This window comes from Haliaeetus albicilla, chromosome 26 (assembly GCF_947461875.1).
Source record: "Haliaeetus albicilla chromosome 26, bHalAlb1.1, whole genome shotgun sequence".
Lineage (NCBI taxonomy): Eukaryota > Metazoa > Chordata > Aves > Accipitriformes > Accipitridae > Haliaeetus > Haliaeetus albicilla.
This window is the reverse complement of record NC_091508.1, coordinates 14,946,469-14,968,847: the sequence shown is the minus strand read 5'-3', so window position 1 is coordinate 14,968,847 and position 22,379 is coordinate 14,946,469. Positions and strand designations below refer to the sequence as shown.

Here is a 22,379-nt window from a genome sequence, read left to right as displayed (position 1 = left end):
AAATATAGGCTTGCTTTCAAACATGTGCTCAAGTGTCACTGACGCAGTGCAATCATGACTGCAAAGGGCCTAATCCTGCAATCTGAATCACACAGACAAATTTTTAATTACAGTCCCATGGACATAATGAAACTGTTTCCAGGATCAAAGTCTAAGCAACAGCAAATCCATACACATGATGAGTGTAGAGTGAATCATGTTTATGATCTGCCGGAGTTCAGCTTCTTTGTTCCAAAATGCTGGTCAGGAAGGCAGAAGAAATATTCCCCGGGATATTATAAAGACTAACATATCATCAGAGGGAGAATCAATGGAGATTGATGGCAAATTAGATGGATACTTGAGACATTAAAAGGAAGGATGGAAAATAGAAGTGATATTATAATTGAACCATATTAATATATTTTAAATTGCTTTACAAATATTAACAAGTTAAATAAGGAAAGCCTGGAAAGAAGAGTTTATTTAGTCTGGGAAAGCTGGGAGTAAGAAGGGACATTTGGGTTCCAGTACAAAAGTATATGAAGGTTAGAATGAAAAGTGATCAGAAACATTTTAACGCTTTGATGATAAAAGAACAAGGGGACACATCAAAATTAAAGGGCACAACTTTTAAAGCAAATTAAAAGGAAATAGTCCTTTCTTCAGTGTATAGTGAAGCTACACAATTCCCTGCTGCAGGATGTCGCTGAGATGAAAGTCTGGATGGATTTGAAGTGTAAAAGGCTACATAACTTTGTAGCAATTAATAGCATTTGCAGCTCTGCAATCTAGGACAATGGTGATCAGATCTCATGCTTCAAAGCAAAAGCTGACCATCTTCTGGGGTCAGGAAGGACATTTTCTCACTGCATAGAAGGAATGTAATATGGCTGGCCAGGTAATATGACTGGATATGGTCGATCCTGCTAGAAGCTAAGTCAGCAAGAGATTAGCAAATTGCTTCTGTGGGTGCTGGATTAAGGTATTATAAAAAGGTTTTCATCAATGCCAGACAGAATATCAATCCAACAATCTCTTCTTCTGTGTCAACTCCCACAAAAGTAATTTCACTGATTACAGTAGATATTGAAGTAGGACAGAAAATGGGTGGTTATAAGCAGTGGCAATGACCCCGTGCTGCACGTTTCAGTTTCCTCTATCACCACCGTTATCTGCAGGATGGTGCCGAGCTCAGATGAGCCTGGAGTCTCCCAGTGCTGGGTATTGTACAGATGCAAGCTTCTTGCCCTCGAGGGCCTGCAGTCCAGACAGAGGGGGAGGAAAAGAAACAGGGAATGCTGTCACCTCTGCTCAGTGCCAGAGGCAGTGCAGCACAAGGCTCGGGATCAATTCAAATCCTATTAGAGTCAGTGGAAGCATTTCAGTTTGCAGGAATAGGAGCTCGGGCTTGGCCTTGATGGATTTTGGAAGTACTTGGTGGCAAGGTAATGGAACATTTTAGAAAACAGGAACTTAAATATTGCAGTGGGTTATGCTGAACACTTGGAAAATCGGCCTCCAAAGTGTTTGTAAAATATCACCTGAAAGAATTTGCCCAAGCTTACGCAGGAAGGCTGGGGCAGAGATAAATGCTCAGGTGCGTTAAATCTAGAGATTTGACCAAACTAGCCTGGTAGGAGTGACAGAGTGGAGAGAGCTCAGTTAAGGAGCCCATTAGTGTCCCATCTCCTCTCCCCACATTTTCTCTCCAGGGCCACCTCCCCGTGCACCAGAGGGTCCCAAGGTGCCTCCCCCAGACGGAGGTCCACCCTGTCTGCCATGTGCTGGGCACAGTCCTGCATCCTGCCCATGGTCTTCCACCATGGCTAGGGCTGTGTTGGTTGGAGGAAAGAACCTGCCTTTCTCCATACTCTTCCTCTCATATCGGCCATTTTTTTCCTGTTGCTGAAGACAGACGTTCAGGTGAAGAGAGAACAGGCTGTCGTGTACAGACAGGGGTGTTCAGCTTCGACAGGTGACACTTGCTGAGGGCCACTTGTCCAGTGGCCATAAGCATCTCTAGGTGAGCAGAGAGGAGACTACTCTTCCACGGTCATCTGCACTGGGGCTGAGACAGGTAATAAAACTGGGTTTCCTTCTGAAAGGTGGGAAGGATGAAAAGCTGATGGCTGCAAGGAAAGCATATAGACTAGATGGAATAAATTGGAGAGATGTGTGACTGGGTCTGGGAGGGAGGGGAGAGCTGGCAGGGAGGAACACAAAGTTCACTAGCAAGGCAAGTGCGAATGCTGAGACAAATTACCACATCGGGAAGAATGATTCCTTTGCTTCCCAGATTGCAAACAAGAGAGAGATGTGACCGGCAGGTGCAAGTCTGCTGACGAGGTGTTGTGTAGGTGTGATGATTACTGTGCTTATAGGCTTGGCTGGAAAGGAGAAGTATGGACAAGGGAGCTTTCATTCTGCAAAATGCATGAGAAAGATGCATGCCAAAAAACCAGCTATGAGGTAGGATTGCAGTTTACCTGCATTATTGGAAGATTGATTTCTGATGAAAGGAGCAGAGAAGGGAGGGGAATAAAATTTTATAGATGGCAAGAATGGAGATCAGAGCTTTAAAATGGCAGTTGTGAGTTAGTATTCTTGAAGGATTGGTTCAAATGTGACTGCAGAGACCAGTGCTAGTTTCTGATTTCCAACCATCTGCATTTAAAAAAGAGAGAGAGAGAGACCAGCAGACTGGCCTCAGTGAAATTCTGCTGGATTTCCCCTGGGGAATCAGAATTGTCCCTGCATTTCAAGTGCCTGGAAGACTTAAAACACTGACAAGGCTGAAAGGTGAGGCGAGGGTCGAAAGGGAGAATGGCTGGCAGGAATAAGTAGATTGTAGACTAGGCTGGATAATTCAGGGATCTGTAATAAAACTGCATGGTGACGGATAGTGAATAAAAGACTATAGGTATATTACGGTTTACAGAGCACAGGACAGATGTGTCTCTAAGGAGACTGCGATAAGAAGTGGAAGGTAGCAGCGGACCGGGAGCAGTGGCTGTTTTGGAATGCAACAGCACCGTGTGAATAAAGCAGCACTGTAGCAAGATAGTTCAATCCCGATGCTGTCACCGACATGTTATATATGAACTTGGGCAGGTCACTTAGGCTGGTACCTTTCAGAAGAGCTTTTTAAATGCGTGTGTTTCCATGCATAGGAGCTGAATTTCTTACAGTCAGTGCTGCGGTTCTGAGCCCTCCACCTCACACAGTGGATGTGAGCCACCCAGGGAACTCTGCTCCAAGTTTGGCATGGGGAAAAAATCTGGATTTTTTTAAGAATTCAGCAACCTGTGTCCTCAGGAAATATAGCCCCCCAAAGACTGGTATTCAGCAGTGCTGAGTCTTTACATTTGCAGTGCTGGGCAAAGGCAGCACTGGATTGCATCCATCTCCCCTCCACCCCAGCAAAATGGCTCAATGTTTAGAAATCTGGCCTGAATGGATTTCTCTTCTTATTGCCTAAGACCGCTAATGAACTTGGCTTTTTACTGGAATATATAAGGGAAGAAGATGCTAATTGTATCTGTTTCCCTCCCTTGCACACATATATGGGGCTCTTACACAACACACACAATGAATTGTGCAAGCGTGCATGCGCACACACATGTGTGCACACACACACGTGTGCACACGCGCGTACACACACACACACATAGGTGCATTGTGCTTTAAGAAGCCTGGATCAAGAATGCTGTTTCAGTGCAGCATATTAGTCTTTTTACCAACTTCAGCATTTGCAGTAAATAGCAATTAATGATAAAGCTGCTTACATTAAGAAGAAGAGCAAAAGAGGCTGATAAGTCCTTCCTACCAGTGGATTCTCCTGCAGTGCTTCTCATTACTTTGTTTGTTTTCAATTTTGAGGACAAAAATTTTGTCCGTGGCATTTTTTTTTTTTTCTCGCTGCTGCTTCTCCAAGGGAGCTCTTCTGTAGAGCCTTGAGACCAGTGAAGTACAGTCCCCAAGCCCTTCGTGTCTCAGATAACAGGGACGCTCCTTTGATGCTGGGGGCATGACCCTCCCTCAAGTGCCATAATAGAGGTGGGCAGAAGGGCTGGGGACAAATACACACTCTGCTGCCCTTGCACAGCATTACTGATTGTCTGAAGACCTCCATAAATAAGATTTGGAGCTGAGGAAAAGGACATCAACAGCAGAGCTGAAATACACTCTGGATTTTATTTTTATGTGTAATTTTAAAATTCCAGGGTCTTGAAAAGATATGAGGGCTCATTTCCAGCTCAATAATGCAGTATTTTTGTAGTAAGATGCTCAGGATGCATTTTCCATGTCCAATGTGCATGTGCAGAGTGTTTGAGCGTGCAGTGTCTTCTGAGACAGTGCTAAAAGACCATGGAAGATGTCAATAAGCCATTGGAGGGTTTGTGCTTGCTCATATTGCCCACAACTAATGTTAATAAAGCGAAATATACCCAGAACTGGGTTTCTTCTTACTGGAAGCTTGTTTCCTCCTGAAGAAACCCCTAAAGCAAACTAATACAAATGCAATGTCTATGGCTAAGGAACGCAGGAGCCAAGTTCTTTGGCACTGTAGAAACACCCAGAGATATTTAGATACCTAACTCCTATATACATGCCTAGTTTTCTTTAAATCCACCAGATGCAGGAAGCTAAGCAGGTGATGCTTCCCTAAATACCTCTGGGACTGAGATTGCCAGTGGGTGGCTGTGAGCAGGGTCCTATGCTTGAGAGACCAGACACAGAAATGGATGCCAGACGATGCCCGAGGAGCAGGATCCCCGGTACATGCTGTTCCCATCCCTGCGTGTCTGTGTCTCATTCAGAGAGCACTTCAGTGGTTTGAATCAGAGATGGCTGATTGCAGGGAGCTATGCTTTTTTTGGCTTAATGTCAGATGCACTTGGACATCACACGTTCCAATTTTCTGTAGGGACCTCATGCCTGTTTGGTTACATGTTAGAGATAGTGGTGTTTAAAAAAAAAAGAGAGCCAAGAGAAGCGAAAAGAAACAATTCAGAGAAATAGAGGATAAAAAGGGATGGTGTGACTGTCTTAAAATAAAACAGCAGTATATGGCAATTTCTAATGGAAAAAGTAAATCCAGTCTCTTGTTACTTCCTGGGAACTGTTCTCTCATTTTTGATACAAGGATTTCCACATTTATTTTTCTGTAAATCTAATTATTTCACTTTAAGTTCTCTGTTGAATGCAGGTTTAGACTAGAAGAGAGCAAAGGACTATGAAAGTCATCAGCTTAAGAAACTCACAGAAACTCAGCCTTGCTGAGATCCCTCATGTTGTTATGAAGATCTGACAGACAGTTATTGTAATTCCTAGTAGGGATAAGTGAATAATGATTTCCCCCCCCCCCCCTTTTTTTTTGTCAGTGTGCTTCTGAAACAAAAAAGGAAGGGAAAAAATTAATTTTAGCAATTCAAACATAATTGGGGTGGGGGGAATAATGAAAAGACTTCTATTATATGTGGGACTAAAAGGAAAGGAGAATAGAAAATCACTTCAAAACTTTAAATTTTGCAGAAATGCATAGCTTTTTTCACAACTGTATTGTTTTACTTTTGTTTACGTTTTTTTATTTCCTTCTAGATCTACTTTGTAAACATTTCAGAATGAAGCATGTAAATTAAGAAATAATGCCGTCATCTACTTTGATTCTTTTAAATTTTTCCCATCCCATTTTTTGACAGTAACTATCTAATGGATTCAACCTGAATTAACAAACATTGTCAGTCAATCCCCAAGCACTTTTTTGTGCCTAATTTTAGTATGCGTTAAAAATAATGTCTCGCATCTTTAGTGCCTATGATTGCAGTTTCCTTTATGCTACACACAGTTAAAAACAATTCATACCTCAAATAACATATACTCAAAGGGTACACAGCAGTGGGCGATAAAAGGAGAAAATAAAAAGATTTGTCTGAAGTCACAGAGTAAATCAGTAGCAGAAGCATATAGGGAAGCCTGCAGTCTTGACTTCCATTTCCCTGCTCTCTCGCTAGAAGGCAGATTAATTACAAATCTCTTTCTCACCCATTAGATTTTTCTCATACTTCTCCTACTCCTGCACTTTCTCATTCACACCTTCAATTCTTTGTTACTTTTCCTTTAATTCGACTTTCCTTACTCTCCATTTTTGCACACTTTCCTCTTTTCTCCTTCTCTGCTCCTCCTGTAGAAGATTACTAATGAAGTGGCAAGTGTTAATAATGTGTCTTGGCTGTGCCTGCTGCAATGGACAAAGAAGGAGCAAGGTGGGTGAAGGAGAAGAGTAGCAAAGGGGGAAGGAAGGGGGTGATCTGAATTGATTTCAGACTCCGGGTGAAGGTGTGCAGGAAGGCAGAACAACCAACTGCATGCTGGGAAACCCTCACTGCAATGGGAGCACAGAGTCCAAACCGAATGTCTAAGAAGGAAAGCATAAGGATATCTGAAAGGTGGGACTTGTATCCTCAGGGATACAGGGGCCAAAAGGAGAGCAAAGACTTACAGGACCGCGACATATGTGGGCAAAGGGGAACCAGCAGATTCCTCCTCTTTGCTGTGACAGGTCCTCAAATGTGGATGTCTCGCACTTGATTTATCCGGATGAGTCTGTGCAAAGGGACGTCTAGTGCTCGAGTAAAATCAGATGTGAATATGCATATTCAATCAGACAGGGGTTACGGGTCCTCTCTGTGCACGGGGCATTGCATGCTGGCAGGGATTAGACGGCCATCTGCTTGGTACAATGCACATCACCGGGTCGGTACCTGAGTCCAGGATGTTGCTGGAACTCCTGCCGACTTCCTCAAGTCCTGCAGAATAACATTTTTGTCACTGGAGCCTCTGTTGTGTGGTTAATGGACAAATCTGGACAGAGACCCAGAAAATCCTATGGATTTAGGGAGGAGAGGCATTTAAGGGGCAGATAGGAGAAGAGACTGAAGAATCTGTACTTTGGGCTGATACCTATAGCTCCCTGAGGAACACAGGCCAAGCACACAACAGCTGGTGGGGGGAAAACATGTTGATGCCGTGGGAACAAAGATGTTGTCTAGTCTGCAATCCAGGCAGGAGGAGGGAGAAAACAGAGATGTAAATTAGGAGGAAGCTTCCTTGAGCTGCCTTGGTCCAAGAATATTATACCAAGAATAAAATGTCCAAGAATAGCTGTCTGTCATTGTAAACAGTCACATTAGACATGATAGATAACTTCAGGCTATGTCTTCATGAGCACAGTAGACTATAAATGCCCTTCTTTCTTTGGAAACTCCTTCCAAACACCTTTGATTTCACAGGGATAAGCCAGCTAGCTGTATTCCTGTTCTGCATTTGATTTACCACTCACAGAAAATTATTTATCTATCTAGCCATTTATTATCTAATTCCATGGCTGCAGTTGAGGAAAGTCAGTTTATTCCTTTTCCACAGCAGTGTCTCTTTCTCCAGCAGCTCTGACTAGCTGCTAGGTGCCCTGGGGAATGTGGAAGCAGAATTAATTAATCATGACCAGTGGATGAAGGTGTTTTTCAGATTTGGATTTGGCCAGCTGATTGCACAGGATCTTTCTGGGAGTCAGGCTGTTGAAGAAACAAATGTGACGCCTGCTCTGGATTGCTTTCTGACAGAACCACTTTGTGAAGCTGCAGAGGCATGTAGGATCTATCAAGCAGTGGGAAAACCTAGCAGAAGTCCGTAGTGTGCATTCTGGTGGAAGGGACTGCTCACTCCCTTTGGCAGTTTCATCTGCCAATGAAACAGTAAAATGCAGTTTAGCATGTTCTGTCCTGTTCCCAGCCCGCAAAGGTGTGAATCTTTCAGCATCCACAAGAAAGTCTTCTGGGCATTCATTCTGAATGTCCCCTTTGGAGCGGGAGGAGTTGTGATGGCACCTGGCACATGCCATACTGGAAGTCACCCCTTCAGCATGCCCACGAGTGATGGCAATGCTGGCCAACTGCACAGGTTGTGCTGAAACAGCAGTGTTTGTTTTACAAATAGCTCTGAATTCTTCCAGACCCTCTTCCTTCCCCTTGTAGACCCTAGCAGAGCATGTGCTATTCTTCCTGGCCAGTGATTTCCTCCTGGCAATGGAGAAAGGTCAGGTGTCCACGCCAATTCTTTTTGATATGTCAGCAGCCTTCAAATCCTCTGGCAATGAAGGGCTAATGATTTGCAATGTCTGGCATGGATGGGCAATCTCTCCCTGCAGGAGCATTCCTCCTTTCCAGAGAGACTCCACAGCGTGGCTTGGAGTAATGAAGCATTTCCCTCAAGGACTCTTCTAGTGCTCAGTTGTACTGTTGCTGTCAGAAGGATGGAGCTACAATACTACCAATGTGCTGATGACAAGGGATAGGATCAACTTTCAAATAAATAATCTGAGTTTTCAAAATTTATCATCCTCAAACATCTTTTTCTGCCTTCAGCTTGTTCCATTGTTGCCTAACACAGAAACAAATTGAGCCACTTTGCTCCTTTCCCACCCCAGAGATGAGGCCATGCGTACAGAAATGCGGGCTGGGATGGAGCTATTTGTAGGGCGGGGAGGTGGAAACATCAGCTTTTAATGGAAGTCTCAGACTACAGCGGTGCTCACTATTAGGAAAAAGCTGTAATCTGCAGTGACAGGCCAGCTGGAGCAACAGTAGATAACCAGGCGAATCTGCATGCAGAGGTGCACTTTGAGCAGCTGCGTGGGGGAATTCAGATTTCGAACCGCACCGCCTGGCAGTAGAGGCATGTCCCTTTAAGAGGAAAAGCAGACAGAAAAGCCCCCCGCTACTTTAGGTAAACCTCCAAAGTTTGGGGATGCTTCTCCTTTTTATTCCCATTGCACAAAACACCGTGCTCAGCCCTGCGAAATCCACGTGGCGGTCGGGACTAACCCCTCTCTGCGAGGGGTGCTGGCAGCCTTGCAATGGGAAGGAGCAGCCCTTACCACCTATTTAAACTTTTTTAGCCTGATGACAGGGAGGAGAAGGGAAGCGAGGGTGGTCGCGCATAGCCACGCTCTGCCTCTTGCTCCATCCACCATTACGCACAGCCTCGTATCAGGGCCCTGCCTTTGTAGATATTGTTCTCTGTGCGTACATTTAAAATGGACTCTCTGTCCTCTCGCCATTCAGCCCCGCAAACCGGCGCTGGCAGCGCGACAGCGCGCAGACCTCGGTACCGAGACCCGCTGCCCTCAATCTCTTCTCGAACTGCACTGAATGCACAGGAGCCGTTGGGGACATTTTCATCCATGAAATGAAGAATCAATAGAGTTGCCTCATTACAGGCCCTGCTCCGTGCTGCCGTTCTCTCCTTCCCTTTTGCTACTTGCCTTGCCCTTTTTTTCAACCCACTTTTACCACCACCTACACAGACTTGATGGCGCAAATTCATGGGTAGCAATTCCCCTCTGCTACGCACGGAGGAGCAAAAATATGGTTTAAAAGAAGAAGAAGGAAAAAAAAAATCAGGTAGATTTCCAAGAAGGAGGTGGAATATATCTTTCAAAAGTACATAAGTGGCTTGGAAGCCAAAGGCCCCAGGAGGTCAATGGTATTCAGACTTTTAAATCCCTGATGCTCATGAAAACATTACACGTAAATTCCACCTTGGGAAAATCTGCATTTTCTTTTTTTTTTTTAACAAGCAGAGAAGTTGTTTTTCAGAGGGGAAATGTGCAGAGGGGAATGGAGCTGTGCCATGCAGTCATTGAGCTGACAGAGCTGCTTGGAAAATGGACATGCGATTTCCTTGGGAAATTCTCGCCTTTTGATTTATGGTTGGTTTTTTTAAGCTCCAGTTTGAATGAGAACCATGCTCCCACAAAGCTCTTACAGCCTAAAAATTCAAAAGCAATAATAATTTGAGACCATCAATATCTTCTGTTACTGTGGTGCTGAAGCACTAAAATGCTATGGGTAATATTTAGCATTGTATAATGATAACACATTTAATAAATAAAACAACATCAAATATTTTATGCAATACATAGTATATTTTAAACATATATCAATACAATACAGAATATGTAAAAATGTCAAAACAAACTAATTGAAACAACATAAAAATAATGTGTTTATCTCCTCAAAATGAAACATTTCCGTATAACTGAAATGAAGAGAGAAAATCAAAATGATTTGTTTTGACACTTTAGACATAAAAAAGTTTGTCAAAATTGACATGTTCCCATGCAACGTTTCGATTTCAAGAGAACTGTGGTTTCCTGCGAAAAACTGTTCTGTCAAAATTTTTTGACCAGCTCTACTTACAGTCTATCTAAACAGACAAGCATCACAGCCAAGACTCTGAAACGCTCCAGGTGGTCAGAAGATAGATTTAGCACAGAGCAGAACAGTCTCAAAGAAGGAAATAAATAAAACTCACAGCTAGAGGTGGCCTTAAACTTGGGTACCAAACTGCTTTAATGTTTGAGATGCTCAGATCTGAGTGGGTTTGGACTTTAATCCTAGCAAGGACTGAGTTCCTTCAGTTTTTAGCAAATCTGTATTGCAGGATTGGTGCGCTGATGGATGAGGCTATTTGTGATGGTGAGATGCCAGTGCAGATTCTCAATATCCTCTGGGATTTTTCAGTTCTTGGCATTGGTTGGGGTCTAGCTAGTAACAGCCCTCTGTGTTTGACAGATTAATACTGGTAAGTATGAGATGGCTTTATTCTCCACACACCCTTCTGTCTCAGTGGAAATCCCAGGTTTAGGGCTTAGGGATAGGCTGAAAGGCAATGCTGCAGGTAGATTGGCTCTGGGATTCAAGGCTGGTGAGAACAGCTTTAGCTAGGAGTTCTCCCACCTTCATGATGTACAGATTTAAAATCTTCTCATTATATAAATGCAGTTTCAGGTTAATTTGAGCTTCTAATTTAATATGCTGTTCCAAATTAAGAGTTAATATGATATTTGATTATCTTTTTGCAATGAGATCCAACCCAAGGCTCATTGACTTCAATAGACCTTCCAGCAGAACGTGCGACTGCAGAGCCTGTGTAGATGCATGCTTAGAGCAGGAGACCTACACTCAAGATTTCTGGCTTCTGTTTCAGAAGCTGCCGATAAAATGGTGTTATTTGGGGCTATTACACATCCTAGCTCACATTTCTAGCCTGAATTTAAGCGCCTGTGCATTAATGTACATATAACTTCCCCTATACAGGGAGGCAGGGCAGTAGAAGGAGCTGAATTTGGGTGTTTTCAGCCTCAGACCAGTGCCCCATGCACTAAAGGAATCCAACCTAAATACTTCAGTGATCTGTGCAACACACCTCTAAGTCACTGGGCAGCATCCAGGGGTATCAAGCCTACGTCAGTGACCAGTTACCCTCACCCTGGTTCTACTTGCAGCTCTGTTCCTCCGCAGAAGTCTGAGCCCTGCCGTCCTTGTGAGGTCTCACCTTGTCTCGCAAGTGTCCTGCCAGGACTGTGGCGCAAGGGTCTAAGGCAGTGGATGGAGGAGCTGCTGTGGCTAAATGCACAGGGAGATTTTTTTTGGCCACAGCAAATTCTTCATCCGCTCAGTGTGATAAGAGAGGCAGATCTGCCCGGGGCCAGAATTTGCAGTTGCCAACAACTCAGGGTCCCTTTTCCCTCCCCTCTTCAGCTGCCCCTGGTTCCCGTGGCTTCATCCAGCGTGAATGGTGGCAGAACCTGGTGCCCATAGGAAGTGCTGAGTCAAATCATGCTTTTCATCCTGGCAGGCAGGGCTGTCATTATCCAAGCAGCAGGAGCTGTACCAGGAGAAGCAATGGCCTGTGGATTTTAACTCCTTCTGCTCCTCCAGTAAGAGCTGAGGAACACAAAAGACCCAGGTCAAGAGCTAAGCTCCTTTCTGAGGGACAAGAAAAACAGGAGGATAAATCATTTGCAAGGATCATTAGGTAACCTCAGCTTCCTAGCATACCAAAATAAGCAGTGTTAGCTTGTATTTCCCAAACCTTATGGAGCGGGATCACTCCATGTGGCTGTGGTGGTAAAGTCCCTGCCCAGGAATGAACTTCAGAACAACTCAAATATTGCAAAGAATGTCAGGTGTGGGATAAAAGTTGACCTTTTGGATTGAACGTTACCTTATTACTCTTCAGGACAGTTTTGGCATCGATTCTTTTTCCTTCAGGCTCTTTGCTTACAGGTCCAAATTGTTGCAATGGAATATATTACTAAGGCAAGTCTGGCACACGGAATGGAACAGGCATGAAAGCAAAACCCAGGGTTTCTGGACTTTGACACAGGCCTCTGAACTTAGTTTCCAGATTATTCTCTTTTTCAAATTTCCAGTAAAAATTGTGGGGAATAGTATGATTTTTATTCAGTTTATTGGGTGTGGTTTGCAGGTGTTTCTTGTTCCAAAATGCAAGAAAAGTATTAAATGAATTTGGACATTTCCTTTTATGCATAAATTACAAAATCTATTTTGGCTCAGTCAAAACATACAGTTTAAGAAAACACTTCATTTTGATTTTTAATGTGTATTACTCAACATGTAATGAAAAACAAAACACAATCTTGAACCAATCCTTTCCAAACAGAACACTCGACACATTCTGTTCCAAAGAAAAGCTGACTTTATCAAAATGCTTTTTTTTCCCCTTAAATCAACAAATTTCTACAAAGTGTTTTGCTCTGATGAATTGGCATTTTTCTGACATAAAATGAGCAATCCAAAAAAATTCTAAGCAGCTCTGTGGCAAGTCTTAGCTAATTCTGGAATAGTAGCATGAAGGTGCGTAGGAAGGGTACTGCAAGGAGATGTAGCACTGAGCGGAGACTTAAGAGATTTGGGTTGAATTCCTGAAGCAGTTATAAAATGATCTGGGACAAGCCATTAATCTACCCCATGTCTCAATTCCCATTCTGCAGAATGGGAAAAACAGCATTTCCTGATCTCCTAAAGCTACTGTGAGGATAAAAACCTATTAACACTTATGAGATTACTGGACTTTGATATGAGGTGTATAAATACTGAGGAAGACAGAAGACAGAGCTGCATTTTTGTGTAACTTAGAATGAAATTATGGGGAAGTGGACTAGCTTGGACAATAATTTAATAATAGTAGGAATAATTTCAAGTTCAGGGCAGTGTTTAATAGAAATCACTGCTCACCACCCACCATATTTTTTTTTAATAAGCAGCTCAGAAAAGTGCAATTTATCATTATTATTATCATCTATATTCATTCTATCTCTGCCACTTCACAAATGAGAAGAGTTCCTCACAAACATCTACAAAGCTAGCTCATTATCCAGCCTCCCTATTTATAACTCTCTTTTATGACAATAGCTATCAAAATCTTGCCAACAGTAGGGCTGCTGGTGTGCTGACACCACTGCTCTACAGCCCGCTGAGCGGTATTATCTCACTGTTCCCTTGCGTTCCCCCATCTGTCCCTGACCATCTGGTGTCCTTGGTCTTCTAATTAGATTGTAAGCTTTTTGGGGCATGGACTGCCTTTCTGGTTTCTGTCTGTACAGCACCTAGCACGATGCCATTCCAGTCTCAGCTTCAGCAGGACTGTCTTCAAAATGTGATACTTCACCACGTATCTGTGTGCACATGCAGAAGTTCCTTTTAATCCAGTTCCCAATCTACTGAGCACTGTTAGATCAATCTGCTTTCTAAGTAGAGCCTGGAACCAAGTGTCTGTGGATCCTGGATTTCAGAGAGGTGGCTTTGGCACCTTGGCTAATAGATTTATGATGAGGACTAAAGGAGTTTAATTCCCTCTGTCCAGCACCACCTGATGTTGTGACTTGATGGGGGTTGCATGCCTGCCACAGCTTTTCGGTTTCAAGCCGCCTCTCATCCTTGTCATAATAACACCAGAAGTTTATAATTAGCTGAAGTGTGGGGAAAAACGAGCTGAAAACAGGTACCTAGTTGTTACCAGTGTGATTCTTGCCTTACTATAGGCAGGGAGTAATTAGAGTTTCTGCACAAAACCTGCTCCCTTTAGGCTGTTGGTTGAACTGCATTAATAATGAAGGATTTGTAGGGTGGTTTTGGTTCACTGAATATTCTGACGAGTTGTAAGCAAAGTGTTGACAAACTGTAAAGAAAGAAACCTTTTCTCCTCTGAGTCATTTGGGGTCAAAAGAAATATTTTTATCAATGTTCTCTCTTAAGAGGCTGGAAAGACAAATCAAAAGGAGAAAAAGTAAAAGCTCTAGTAGTTTCAAATGGAGATTTGGAAATATTTCCCCTTGGTGCTCTCACAGCCAAAACACTGACATCTCCCAATCATTATTTTTTTCAGCATGAACAATTTTCAAAAGTGAAGTGAATTAGTGGACTGCGTTGGTATTTTTGCAGAGGTATTTCTCAGCCTCTCTCCTTGCCTTTCATCACCCAAAAATGTTTCAGCTGATGAATATCCCTCAGGTCTAACCACTCATGCATATTTTAAACTGAAATAGTTAAAGAATAAGTGCAAATTTAGATACTGATCAGTGCAGAATTACCAAGGTTTGCGGAGGGATTCACCCATCACTGTCTGAAATGGAGAAATCCCACTTCTGTAAAGAAATAGCTTTACAATTTTGGGGATTTTACAATGTTGCATGCCACAGTCATCCAGAAAGTCAGAGCCACTGCTGAATTGCAGTTCCATCTCTGACTCCAGTCAGATATCAGCATCTGTAGTTTGAGCTATAAAGACATTTAGGTCAGAAGTGGCCAAATTCTGTTTTCCCAGAGCTCAGGTTTATCCACAGAAGTTCTTATGACTTAACAAACCCTGACAGATTGGCTTCCCCATCCCTTTCTATCCATGTTCCCTGTTTTCCCCTGGCCCTGACACAGAAAAGATGTCCTCAGCTTGGTTGGATTGTTGGCCAGCATTTCCAAAGGACAACTAAAGCTGCTTCATGGGCAGTAACTGCCTTCCAGCACTTTCATGGGCCAGCTCTGAATTAGGTGCAGGACATAAATGTTATTGCTCCAGTTGCACCCAGTGACCTAACAGGAGTTAAATCCTAAAGGTGTAGGGCAGTAGTTACCTGTCTAGCAGGAATGTGAGTGTACAGTTAACTTAAAGCAGGGATAGTTGAAGAAAATCTAAAAGAGCATCTCCCATACTTAAAATTGAGGATACACTTAAGCTGTTTGCTGAAATGAGGTCAGACGTTTGTCACTTTACAGGGTCGAGCTCTAAACTAACATAAGCTGTTTCATCTCTCCCTTGACACTTCAGTCTTTTACTAATTTATCAGCATCCTAAAGCAGTGTGCGAAGTTGCTGCAGAACAGAAGTGTTTCAGATACAAATAGCAATTGTTAGCCTCTTCCCTCTGCTAAATGGCAGCAGGCAGAAACCTCTCTCAACCTGCCAAGAACCAAATGTGGGACACAAGAAAGAATTATTGGTGCATGAAGCTTAAAGAGATAGGGGACTTATTTCTTTACTGCAAATAATGTATTCAGTAATTTCTTTTTCCTGAGTCTGCATTTCTGATGGAAACAGTTTACAACAACAAGCATGAGAAAACTGAAGGGATGTGTGCAAGATCAATTTGAATCTAATAGAAGGGATAAATGAAAGGTACAGAGGTTAAAAGAAAGGTAGAAAATCCCAGGAGGCAGAGGAGTAGTGGAGTGTTCACAGCAAGCACTGGAGAGTCAGAGCTCCTGCATTCTGCCTTCCCGTTCATAGCAGTGATCTGGGGCTACACAGCCTCCCTCATATGAAACAGACCTTGCAATATCATTCTGTGCAAAATCTATCATTCTGAGCTATTCCACTGTATAAAAATTACCTTTTAAGTGGCTAAGTAGACACCCAGCTTTATTCCTTTCTTCTTATTTCAGGAAACAATGGGAGTAACAGCACTTGCCTGCCTTACTAGAGTGCTGAGAGCTTTAATTAATGTCTCTAATTCAATTTGAACTCCTTGGATAAAAGGCGCTGCCTTGTGACAGCAAAGGTATTGCCTAAAATAGAATATAATTAACACACAGATATCAATCACGATGAAATTAAGTGTACATTCAAATACAACTTGCACTTTACAGAAAGTACTTGCCTATTTTTCCTCCAAGAATCCTGAAGACTCATAAGACAAGGAACATTTAATGTTCCAGGCTGAATTCAGATTAGAGTAAGGCCATCTTAAAACACCTAACAAACTAAAAGGGGGTTGTAACAGAAATCTCCATTTGCACTGATGGATGTGCCTTCATGATGGATGATGCTGGAAACTGACTGTAACGTGACTCAGAATCAGTACATCTAATATTTTCTTCTCCCAGCACTTATTTACAGTGAACTCTAGCCTATGCTCTAGCTCACCCACCAATCATGTTTATTAACAGATGTGACAATTGCACGATCATGTTTGTTGACATGAACCAGAAGGACCCAGATCACTGCATTGCTCTGTAGTGCTCCTGTGTGGAAATGGGCTTTGTAGCTTGGATTTTTTTAACTGCTGCATTACAAAGCTTGATGACACCTTGATGGTGATGGTTGTCATTCATTGCTCATAGGACAGGAACACCTACTGAGCCATACGGGCAGCAAGACTGCGTTCTGCTAGGTGCTATACCCAGATGATAGCCTCTCCAAAAAGTTCATGGTCCAAGCAGTCAAACAAATACAATTGTGTCTCCATGCTGATAATTGGAAAGTGAGGCAAAAAAGCATGTAAGGGCACTGCCCAAGATCATAGCAGGTGTCTGGAGCAGAATCAAGCAGAATGCTGGATTCGTAGATCAAAACCCAGTGTCTGACTCCCCCAAGCCTCCCTTTTAGTGCAGAGATTGCTTCTGTGCCAGATTTAGCTTTTAGTTAGTCTTGGGTCTCCTACACAAGGGCTGTATACTTGGAGACACCACCTCCCTGCCCCTTCTTCCCCCATCCCTTTTGCTAAATCCCCAGAACATATCTTACATCTGTGGAGCCCCATAAAGACACCTAACAAATTAATTTCAGATTCAAACTTGTTAGCAGTTAGATTGAATGCACCTCACTATATTGCCTTAGACACAAAATAATCCCACTTTAGTAAGTTTTATAGCTTCCATGGGGACCAGCCCCGTGGTGTGTATTAATCTTTAATGCAAAACAACATCTCTTCAGCAGCTACAGGGGGGAAAAAGATACTACTAAAAAATTAAAGTTGATGGTGTGATAGTTGTCTAGACCCAATTGCGCTCTACCATCCTCCATTGCCTCAGGCACCGTTCCCTGCTCTCCACACTGATACAGCCAGCTTCCAGACTGGAGATGTGTCCATTTCTTCTAGTGATCTCAAGGCATAGTCTCCCCATGTCTTAACACTTGGTTAAGAGCCATCACGACTCTAACTTTGACCTAAAAGGAAAGGAAGGCAGGATGAAGAGGTGCATAAGGGGAATTAGGGAATATCTCCTCTCTTTTACAAACTGGTATTTCCCCAGTGGTTTATGCTCGCATGTGGGAGGACACACTGGGATTTCTCTGAAACCCATTTCATTCGGCTCTTGTATTTCTGTTTGCACTTGCACTGCGCTGGGAACTGGAGGTGAGCTGTCACTCCGCTTTGGTATGTAAAAGCTCCCTTCCTCTCTTTGCAATAGAAAGTCAGTAGAAAGTGAAATGTTTAAAGAAAAACTGATCCAGGCTGGCTGGTGAAGGAAGTGGTTATGGCTGAGTTTAATGAACAGACAACCAAGTGACTTTGGACAACATGTACAGAACAACTGATTGTTATCAGCAATAAATCTGCATACCTGTCCAATGGCAAATATGCTGAGTTTGCAGCTGCTTACTGTGATGGGACAGCACTGTAGATCTGCAAAGAGCAGCAAGGCAGAGAAGTAGCCTGGATGGAGAAGCAGGAGAAATGAACTCCTGAACTGGAATTTGGAAATGCTGAGGGTGGCAAGTAGCTGGGAGCATTTCCCAGTAATCACCTCGAGTTCGTGACCGCTGTGAGTGGAAACAGAGATGTACTGTAGCCTGCTTGGAATATGTCTGTTTCCCTCAATGTGGGGCTAGAAACTTCCCAAACCCTAGTTTTGTAAGGTAGAGCAGAACCAGTCCTTTCTGAGAGGCAAGGGACTAAAGCACCAAGAACTGCCACATTTATGGGTGAAGCAGGTGTCAGTGGTGAAGGCTAATACTAAATACATACCTCCAGAACAGGAACAGCCTCCTCAGTCAGGAGCTACAGGTACCATTAGGTTTAATAACAGTAATATTCTATCTGCAATCGGAAAGAAGTTTATACGTGCCCAACAGAAAAAGTGAACATTTGTTGACTTTCCCATACTTAATTTTTTTTTCATTTCTTCATGTAATGCAACAGCTGACTGTCATTTTTAACCAGACTTACACAACTCCGTTTTGTCAAGTGCTACTGAGCTCACTGCAGCTCCACAAACACATGCTGTGCACACGTGCAGACTCCCACACACTCCGGCGTGCGCACACACTCGGCGCTTGTGCTCCCCGTCGCACTCCCGGCTTCAATCCACCCGCGCAGTAGACATGCATGCTCACTGCTGTGAGCTGCAGCTTTGTCATGCTCCTGGTGAAAGCTCCTGGAACAGAGGGCACAGCCACGCTGACCACAAATGCTGATGCCCTCTGGTCGATACTACGCTGCTCACACCAGTCAAGGTCTCACATTCACACGCAGTGCTGCAAACATGCATGGCACCTCTAGCACACCTCGGTTTGGCCTCTCCTACACTCTTAGCAGAACCTTTTCTCTCTGGGAATTACAAACTTTTAGAGTGCTTATGGTAGACTCGGACTCAAACCCAGAAGGGTTTCTGGAGGTGTACAAATAAGCCTGACACTAAATCTCACTGTAGCAGAGCTCTGCATAGCCTAATTTCTCCTGCTTTAAAGAGTAGCTAGTCTCTCTGCACTATATTCCGCAGAAATAGGTGGGTATCACCTGTCCTGAGGACAACTTTTGGCCAGGTTTGTGCTCCCAGAGTGGGGGATGCAGCATCAAGATCGCTCTGCCTGCCCGGACGTGCCCACCGTGTTGGCACATCCTCCACAAAACTCAGCAAGGCAGCCAGATGGACAGGAGGTGGGCAGGAGAAGTACACATCCTGCATATGGAGAGGACTTTTTCAGAGCAGCGTCAGCAAATCCCAGTGACGAGGAGCACAACCCAACACGCTGGGCTGCTGTTGCAGCCGCGTTGTGGTTAGGAAGCAGAAGGGGAGGGCGTCCACGCCAGGCGCAGGGTGCCAGCTAAGCAAGCCGCTCACCTTCCACCAACGGAGCACACGGCTTCGTTCGGAGAGGGGCATCGCGCCAACAGCATGACTGCGGAGGCGGATGATCTAATGGCTGAAACGCTGGAAATGGGAGTCAGGAGACGAGGGCTCTCTTCCAGCTGTATCTGTGGCTTGCTGCGTAACCTTTGGCAAGGCATTTCACCCCTCTGTTTCTCTTCCCACTCATCATATGTCTTGTCTGTTTAGCCATTAAACACATCGGGGAGAGGAGCTGGCTCGGAGCAGGGCTGTCCGCAGCCATGATATGGTGGGGGGGGTGCAGCAGGCCAGCCGCTCTCCCATCCTGTGAGCAACAGTGTGCCCTGCACCAGGTAGTGTGAAGCAGCCCCTAAAGCTCCCTAGTAAATCTCCTACACTGAATATGCATGTTCAGTATGTCGCCCTGCAGAGCCTTGATCTTGGGAAGAGCCTTGCGGTCCAACCGTAATCAAAATAGCAACAGACCCTGTCCCCCTCCACCAGACACACACCTCCCAAACACCCAGGCAGGAAAGCAGGCTGAGGTGATTTTTATCTTTCGAAGTTTGGCAGGATTTCATAGTCGTGTGTGTGTCTGTGTATGTGTGTGTCTGTGTGTCCGCATGTGCTCGTCACTGAAGCCTGGGTAATTATTTTGTTTTATTTCATTTTTGGCAACACTTTAAAGTAAGAGCTTGCTCAGGTTGCACGGAGTATGGATTACAGATCATCAAAGAGACATGAAAGCAGAAGACACGTTTCTCTGGCACAGCATTAAAGGGACAATAAAGGCGTAATTGTAGCCTAGGGTGTGGCCACCTTCTGCGCCCAGCCTTCACTCGCCTTTGCGGCACTGCGGAGAACTTCACGAGGGCAATGATGGAAAAGCTGGGCTGAGGATGTCTCAGGTCAGGACCTGGTTATTTCAAAGGTGATATATGCTCAGGAGGTTAAAGGCACCACTTAGGTACATGAATAAAACACTGCCAAATACTCTAAGCTGTAACACAGGCAGACTGAAGTCTTTTAAAACTTGATTTTTCATGTCTATTTTCACCCTGAGAGACAGTTGTCAAAGGATCAAAGCAATTCCCATTTTAAAACTCTCTTTTTCTCCCTCTTCCCTCTCCTCCCCTCCATTTCTCTCTCTCTTTCCTTCCTCCTCTTCCCTCTCTTTTTCAACAGGACTCCACAGAATGGAGCAAGAATGAGAGGAAAAAGGCAGACAGAAAAGCATGAACTGGAGGCTTGTTGAGTTCCTCTACCTCCTGTTTATATGGGACCATATACTAGTACAGCCCTCCCACCAGGACCCAGCTGCTACCAACCAACATGTCTCCAAGGAATTTGATTGGCTTATTTCAGACAGGGGGCCTTTCCACCACTCACGGAGCTACTTATCCTTTGTGGAAAGACATCGTCAAGGATTTACAACCAGATATAAAATATACAGGTACGTTGGTTTCCTGCAGCACCTGTAGCTTGGATAAGTTGTTAGGTGGTGGGAACTCATCCAGTTCCCGTGGGCTCAAGGCTCATAGCCAATGGGGGATGCATCATTGTCCCCGTTCCACCTGGAAACGCTTCTTTGGTTCTCCACGGTCCTCAGCTGGCAATGCAAAATGCTTCAAAGACTCAGATGTAATGCTCTGATAGTGAGATGAAGGCACTGCAGTACCATGGCAAAGCACACAACATAGATCGAGGTAAAAAGGGACTGAGGGTCTGGGTGAACTTCATTTGTGGGGACAGATGAATTCATAGGCAGGTTCACAAGCATGTCTATCAAATCAATGTATCTATGGGCAGACCAAGCCTCTGTACCATACATGTGAACTGCCAATAGCTTAAGGTTCACATGGGCAAGAACAGGCATAAAGATGTCAAGACACACATCAGTACGGCAGTTCTCACACTACTGTGCAGGAGCTTTAGCCACAGACCTTTGCAGATTATCTCCACGTATGAGCTGGACTTGCCCCCAGAGCTGTGATCTTGGTTTAAAAGTCTTTCAATTAAAAAACTACAGAGAATAGGCAGAATTTGTATTTTCCTTTGCCTTCTAGGTTTTGAAGTCTTTGTTGTTGCCTGTTTCAAGCTCTTCTTGCCAGCTGTGATATCCAGAAACACACTTTTTCATTTTAATATGAAAAGCTGGGGTGTTCATATGAGCCTCCTATTAAAGCAGCAAGCACTTTGGAGTGAAGGGGAATAAGCCAGCAAGTGTCATGAGATTTGCGCTAAAACCCAAAGAGACTGCAAAACTCTCATAGATATGTGCACATTTACATAATTATCTAGTCCTGTTGTGTTTCAGAAAGACGCTTGCAAACACAACTATGCAAACTAGTAGGAAGGAAAGAAAGTACTGGTGAATAGCCTACTGGCAACATGCACAGAGATACACATGCACGACGACTGGGGGATGGGGGGAGCAGAGAGACCACGTGCGTGTAGGCAGTGTTCTCCCATGGGCAGAAAGCCAAAAGCATTTGCAGAGTAATAGTGACGTGCGAGACATCATCTATGTGTGGGGAAGAAAAATGAGTTGTGCCTGTCCCATGGCCTCCAGGGAGTGCAGCATCCCCTCCCCTTGCACCAGCCCGCAGAGCAAGGGCAGGTTAGCATGGGTTGAAGATGTTGTCCTGGCTTGTCCTCTTCATTCAAAACAGCTCAGGGGGAAGACAGCCCCAAAACCTAGAAATTATGCTGCCACACTTCCACTAAGGGTGTCTCACTGTCTCTGCTTGCACAGAGGAGCAGAGAAAACATGCCTTTTTCAAAAGGACTTTCTTCCTGGTTGTGGATTTCCCCAGCTCTCCTCCTGCCCTGCCTGACAGCACACACTCTGATCGAGACTGCAGATCTCTGCCCCACACCATGCCCCAGCAGTGGCTCTGCCCTTTGCTAAAGAGCTATTCAGCCCTGATTGCCACTGCAGAGTCTACAGGGGCTGTAGTGGGAGAGAAATGCATGCAATGTATATGTTCAGACACGTCTAAGAACTGTCAGTGTAGGTCAGGCCAGAGATCCATCAAGCCTGGGATGCTGTCTCTGAGAATCATGGAGAAACAGGTCTGGAAGGACCTTGAGAGGTCATTTAATCCATGCCTCTTCCCCAAGGCAGACTCAGCCATACCTGTGTCACATCTGACAGGGGTTTGTGGGCAACCTCTCCTGAAAGGTGATGGAGAATTCACACCCA

General features: G+C 44.2%; 1 protein-coding gene across 1 annotated transcript in view; it reads left to right on the top strand.

The window, feature by feature from the left end:
• The window catches only part of BRINP1 (BMP/retinoic acid inducible neural specific 1), an 87,902-nt gene that overhangs the window by 7,778 nt on the left and 57,745 nt on the right, over positions 1–22,379 (top strand). Inside the window, exon 2 of the mRNA XM_069772048.1 lies at positions 20,360–20,627. Within this exon, the coding sequence (XP_069628149.1) occupies positions 20,410–20,627 (218 nt within the window). The 5' untranslated portion in view covers positions 20,360–20,409. The remainder of the gene's footprint in view (positions 1–20,359; positions 20,628–22,379) is intronic.